Source organism: Scomber japonicus, chromosome 1 (assembly GCF_027409825.1).
Source record: "Scomber japonicus isolate fScoJap1 chromosome 1, fScoJap1.pri, whole genome shotgun sequence".
NCBI lineage: Eukaryota > Metazoa > Chordata > Actinopteri > Scombriformes > Scombridae > Scomber > Scomber japonicus.
Window position 1 is genome coordinate 30,057,582 of NC_070578.1, and position 6,425 is coordinate 30,064,006.

Below are 6,425 nucleotides of genomic sequence, written 5' to 3' on the forward strand. Positions count from 1 at the left end.
TTTTTTGTAATGTATCATTTTTATTTTGCATGCACAATGTGATGATAACCAACCAACTGCTTTTTGTTAGTCCCCTCTAAAATAGTCATCCATGTTTTTTATAAATCATTAAATCAGCTGCGGGCCTGCGTAATGCAACGACGAGATGCAAAAAGTAAGTATGCTCAGGTGAACGTGAGATAGGCCTGCTTCAACCTAATTTCGAGCAACTGGCAGCGACTAATCTACGTAGAAGCTTTAATTATATATAGGGCTAGTCTTTTATTAACAATGCGAAGACGCTAGCTTGGATCTGTGTAATTACCAGGAAAGGAGCTTATAGTTGTTCTTTTCCTCTCTGCTAAGCGCATTGGTGCAGCTCAGGCAGTATTTTCCTTCTGTCCTTATCCGCGTATAAAGATCTTATGTGAGTCTTAAGTAGTTGCCCCATAAGTGCTGAGCCGATTTGAAGATAAAAGAAAACAGCGGATGCAACTCCGCGCACAGGAACCCGGATGACTTGAGAGAGGAGGCCGGATGAGAGGAGGAATGAAGCCATATGAGAAATAATTAATCAGACTTTTGATTGGTTTCACTTTTTATTGTAACCCTCTGCAAAAAGACTGGCTTTAGTAGCCTAATATTTAGTCACCTTTTTTCAAATGTTTACTGTATAATTAGTGGTAATCCAGAATTAATAATTATAATAATAATTATTATTATTATTATTTGCAAAAGAAAATTGCATTCATATGACTTTAAAATAATACAATACTTAAGCTACCAGCAATTGCAATGATAAGAACTACAAGGTATTATTAATATTATTATTATTAATATCATTATCATTATTATTATTACTTGTATTCATTATAATAATAATTAATTACAATTTATTGGCTATGTATGTAGATACAAACACCCTTCCATTTAATGTTTATGTGACATTTGGATTTATATTTTTCTTTTCTTTTACTAAAATGTTTAGTGTAATTTTTCTGCCCTCAGGCTAAATTATTTGAATATGTTACAATGACAGTGTTGTGCTGTCAGTCAGGCCTCCGGTTCACTCCAGTTTTCTCTTTGATTGACAGGCTTCCAGGGATGGAGTCGATGCCCGGACAGCTTCGAGACGCGGGACGAGACGCCAGCTCTTCCCCCAATTTAAAGCAGGACGCACAGAGCTTCACCAGCCCTAGCTCCCTCAAACCAAACCAAGTGAGCGAGACCTCGTTGTACGGGGTGCCCATCGTCTGTCTAGTCATAGACGGTAAGGAGAGACTCTGCCTGGCGCAGATTTCCAATACCCTGCTGAAAAGCTACAGCTACAACGAAATACACAACCGCCGGGTGGCTTTGGGCATCACCTGTGTGCAGTGCACTCCTGTCCAGCTGGAGCTCCTGCGGCGCGCTGGGGCCATGCCCATCTCCTCCAGGCGCTGTGGCATGATCACCAAACGGGAGGCCGAGCGGCTCTGCAAGTCCTTTTTGGGAGCGCACAGCCCCCCTAAGCTACCAGAAAATTTCGCATTTGACGTGTCTCACGATTGCGCCTGGGGCAGCAGGGGCAGCTTCATACCCGCCAGATACAACAGCTCCAGAGCAAAGTGCATTAAGTGCACCTTTTGCAACATGTATTTCTCCCCAAATAAATTCATTTTCCACTCCCATCGCACCCCAGAGTCCAAGTATTTGCAGCCGGACGCGGCCAACTTCAATTCTTGGAGGCGCCACCTGAAACTGACGGAAAAGAAATCATCTGATGACATAAACCACGCGTGGGAGGATGTTAAGGCCATGTTCAACGGGGGGAGCAGAAAGAGGACACTTCCTATGAGTGGGTCGGGAATGAGCTCGTCCATGAAATCGCAGGCCTCCTCCAGCCTTGCCCAAACCAGTTCCCCTGAGATCCCACACAAAACTTTACGGCGCGACGAGGATCAGGGGAATAATAACCTGAGTTTGGCGAGTAGCGCGCGGAGCTACCCGGTCATCCCGGTGCCCAGCAAGAGCTTTGGCATGCTTCAGAAAATCCCCCCACCCCTATTCCCCCACCACCCTTATGGCTTCCCGGGCTATGGGCTGTGTCAGAAAAAGAATGACGGTGTGCCTGATGCGAACAAACCCAATGTCCCTGGAGTGTTTTGGCCCAGTGCGAAGGACACCATCTACCCTGCTTTCCCTGTCTTTTGGCCTACAGCTGGCGGCCTTCCCATGCCTCCCTATCCGGGCTCTCCGCCCAAACTCCCGGAGCTGCCAGGCGTACGGCAGAGCGAGCTAGACTTATCGGACCAAAGCGACCGGGGCGCAAACACACCCAAAGACAGCAACCATCACCAACACCTCCAGCAGGACGGAGGAGAGCGCTGCCCCAGCTCCCAATCCTCCACCAACAGGAACGACGAGGACAAGTCCGGCGACGAGACCCCCCAGAGGAAAATCAGCTACATCTCGGCCTTCAGACCCGTTGTCAAAGACGCAGAGACCATCGCCAAACTCTACGGCAGCCGGGACAGCTACGGAGCGCGCCCTGGCTACCTGTCCCCGGATTTTATCAGCGAGAGTTCCAGTTACAGATCGGTATCACCGGACAGGGACAGTGTGGTCGACGACGACGACGATGACCTGGACGTGGATGTGGAGTCCAATCGGGGACAGGACGACGAGGAGCTGATCCGGATCTCGCCAGGAGTGGACCAGCGTGACTCCCCTGTGCCGGACCGGGTCTCCTCGGGTGCTGAGGAGAGCCAGGAGCAGCCAGCCTCCAGCCCCGGTGCAGCATCAGCATCAGCGGAGGACTCCGTGCACACTGGGTCATCAGATGAGGATAGACAGATGCGTAATGGCTCTCCTCTTCATGAAGTAAGATTGGATTAAATGAAACTTTAATGATCCCTGTAGGGGGGAGAGCGGGATTGTCGCAATAGTAGGAAAAAAAAACCCGATTATAAGAGTTTAAAAACGACTAGAGGAGGCCTATAATCAAGATCAATTGGTCTGGATTTTAGAAATTGCAGGTTTTTAATCGACTTATTTTCTTAATTTTAATAAGAATGTGGAGTTAATAAGGCAGATTGTGTTTGGAGAAACTCACCCTCAGCTGGTTTCCGGGAGGCATCAAGGCCCACATAGACCCCCCACCCTCAAAAAAGACCTTTACCTTACGTTACCTTAATCTGTATAATATATCACGTATTCTGCAGTTTCAACCAGGATCATTTGAGTATAATAACTCCAATTTGTTCTGATTTGGTTTCTGATTTAGTCCTGTCAAAATGCCTTATATATTTTTCCACACCAGTGTTTTGTTGGTTTATTAAACCCTTAAAACACTCAATCCTTCTCCATGGTTTCATGTCTTTCTTTTTCAATAATAATTATTATTATTTTAAAGGGGAACGACCACAAATTGCAGGGCGCCTTGTCTTTTAAGAATTAAGGCCTCAATTAAGTGAAGAACTGCAGTAAAATGACCTATAATTGGTGTGTATCATTAAACTGGATTGTCTGCTTCATCTTACAGGTGTACTCTCATGAAAAGGACGGCCACGTGCTTCTGAGCGAGCCCTCGTCATTTGTGTCCAAACAATCGAGCAGCCCCCGCAGATCAAATGGTAATTATCGGTGCCATTTATGGTATAGTTTTTATGCAAATTGGGGTGTTTTCCCCCTCCTCATTTTCTACTGATTGTTGTTGTTGTCGCTTGTTTATGTTTAGGTGTGCATCACGTGTCTGAACAGCAGAGCCAACGCAATTATCAGGAGCAAAAGGACAGACAAGGTTATTCATTTATCCTGTTTTACATTTTTATCACCTAAAAAATATTAAAATATACCCATTCCTTCACTGTAAGGTGCTTTAATGTAATTCCTCATACTCATTTTACAATATAATATAGATTTTATATTTTATTTTATATATATTTGTGAGATAAATAATGTTTTCGTGTTTTTGCGCAGCAGATGGGGCTTTACGCATCGACATCAGCGTGCATGAGAGAGATCTGGAGACCATGGCGAAAGGTAAGAAGCAATCTTCAGGTTCAAAAGGTTCAAAAGGACACAAAAGAGAAGGGGAAATATAGCAGGCGATATGAATTATCATTTGCAATTATGTTCGTTTTAATCGTCGTTTAGGTACATTTAATACTGCCTGCCAAGAAAATGTATTTATACAGCAGCTAAACGGCTGGCAGGACCTTGGTCACCAAAATTAATTAAGACTCGAGTTATTAAGACGGATATTTATGTATAGTATAAAAATGTAAACATCAAATTAAATTTAATCGAAAAAACACATCATATTAATTGCTAATTAGGTTGAATTTCTTGAACACCTTAAATTTAACTCGATCGTTTGTCCAGAGTTGTTCAATTATTAAAATGGGGAGAAAATGTGTGTATAATATTAATATTAAACGTTAATTTCTGCTGCATTTAAATGCATCTACGCGCCTACGGCCTGCTAAAGATGACGTGCCAGAATTCAAAATGTGAATTTACATTTTGGGGGCCTAAAGTGTTTTCCATCGTTGTTAACCACTTAATCACAAGATGTGGGAGTTTTGACTTATTATTGTAAGAGGAAATCGTTTAGAGGCTATTAATATTTTAACGAACAGAGCCATAACCCCGAGGCACGGCAGCTAATTATTTTACAACGCTTGGAAAAACCCTGGGACTCCATTATTATCGTCTCAACCTCCAGGCAATGCATGGCAATTACTCTGGCAGCGAGCGAGAGGAAAGCAGTGAAATGGTTGTTATCAAGGATGTAAACGCACCTGAAGTCGGTTTGCTGGGCTGACTTAAATCTTTATGTGCAGATATTCAAAATACATCATAGTAAGTAGGAAATTAACTGATGTGAGTTAGGTGAAGGTGACTTTTTAAGGAGGGGAAAAAATGTCTTTTTACCATTTTTGAAGAATAAATTCATTTAAAGTTATTTCATTTGTTTTCTAACTGCTTGTTATTCAGAAGACCATTAGGCACCAGACTGATGTTTTAAGGTGAATAATGACATTTACTTGCAGCATTTTTATAATAACTGAACACTTTTTGGCTTTTGGCTTTACAGAGGAGTTGCAGAAGCAGCTTGTGGAGCAAGTGGAGCTGAGGAAAAAGTTGGAGAGAGAATTTCAACATTTAAAAGGTAGAGAAAAAAAAGGTATTTTCTAAATGCTTGTTGTGATGTTTTTGGATGTGAAAACCCTGCGTTTTGTAGCCCGGGTGTTTTAGGAGGAGAGCTTGTCTTTTTTTTTTGTCCTTTGAATCCAGGAATGTGTCTTTAAGTTTATTCCTCACAATGTCAGAGAGTTTCCATCTGATGTGGCCTTCGGTACTCTTCAGATAATTTTCAGGATCAAATGAAGCGCGAGCTGTCCTACAGAGAGGAAATGGTCCAGCAGCTGCAGATTGTTAGAGGTTGGTCTCTCTCTCTCTTGCTCTATCTAGTTTGTGCCTCCATAGATTATGACTGTAAAGCGGATGTAGATCAATGCTCTTTAAGTTTATGGGAAAAAATTAGCCACAAAACAACCTTTTATAGGCTGTATCAATCAATCTGAACTAGGTAGTCTCTCTATAAAACACAAAAAAGAGGAAAAGTGACACTTGCATATTGAAATATTGACAATTTGTGTCCAGCCTTTTTCCTGTAAACTCCAGCCATATCTTTTTTTTCTTCTTCTGCAGTTGAGTAAATTATTAGATATCAAAAGGTGAACCTGAGACCACATTGTTTTGTTTGCAAAGGTTATTTTCTCCTAAATCATGCTCTGGAAAACTGAATAGACGGACCATTATGTCGCGCTGTATCGGTTACATGCAGTAGACAGCAACTAATGCCACCCGTTAAAGGATTGGTTTAATGTTACAGTAGTTTAAATACAGGGTTCAAGTACACAGAAGGGTCACTCTAAATACCATAGGGGCAAATGGCATACATTACAGTCCTCTTCAGATGCTCACGTTTTCTTTTCCTTTTTTTTTTTTTTTTTTTTGACTATTTTTTATTTTTGATTCACTTTATTTTTGATAGACACTTTGTGCAGCGAGTTGGACCAAGAGAGAAAGGCTCGTTATGCAATACAGCAGAAGCTAAAAGGTAAATTGATCTGGTCCAAATAGGAATCAATGTTATTTGTTGCCTACAAACATAAATATGCAAGTGCTACTTTTTAAAAAATTCAACATTAGTGTGATCGATATGTAGACAAGTGACTAAGATACCAATCAGTAGTCAATATTTGGTGGGGTGGGAAATAACTTGCAACTAAATTGAGCAATAAATTGAGTGCGAGTGTTGGTCTGCATGTTCTCACTGTTGGACTTGTTCCTCCCCAGAAGCTCATGACGCCCTTCATCATTTCTCGTGCAAGATGCTGACCCCTCGCCAGTGTACCGGAGCCTGCACCTTCAAGCCCCCGCTGCTGCCTCCCTAG

The 6,425-nt window shown here is 42.3% G+C and overlaps 1 protein-coding gene across 1 annotated transcript; it reads left to right on the top strand.

Annotated features, from left to right (window-relative positions):
- The first annotated feature begins 1,083 nt into the window (after positions 1-1,083).
- Positions 1,084-6,425, top strand: skor1a (SKI family transcriptional corepressor 1a). Its single transcript, XM_053320797.1, has 8 exons — positions 1,084-2,841; positions 3,503-3,593; positions 3,698-3,760; positions 3,940-4,002; positions 5,060-5,134; positions 5,332-5,406; positions 6,023-6,088; positions 6,328-6,425. The coding sequence occupies exons 1-8, from the start codon at positions 1,084-1,086 to the stop codon at positions 6,423-6,425; spliced, it is 2,289 nt and encodes a 762-aa protein (XP_053176772.1).

Coding starts and splice junctions, on each gene's coding strand:
- skor1a (XM_053320797.1), top strand. CDS start 1,084: ATGGAGTCGATGCCCGGACAGCTTCGAGACGCGGGACGAGACGCCAGC. Junction 5,407..6,022: donor GCAGCTGCAGATTGTTAGAG/GTTGGTCTCTCT, acceptor TATTTTTGATAG/ACACTTTGTGCAGCGAGTTG. Junction 6,089..6,327: donor AATACAGCAGAAGCTAAAAG/GTAAATTGATCT, acceptor GTTCCTCCCCAG/AAGCTCATGACGCCCTTCAT.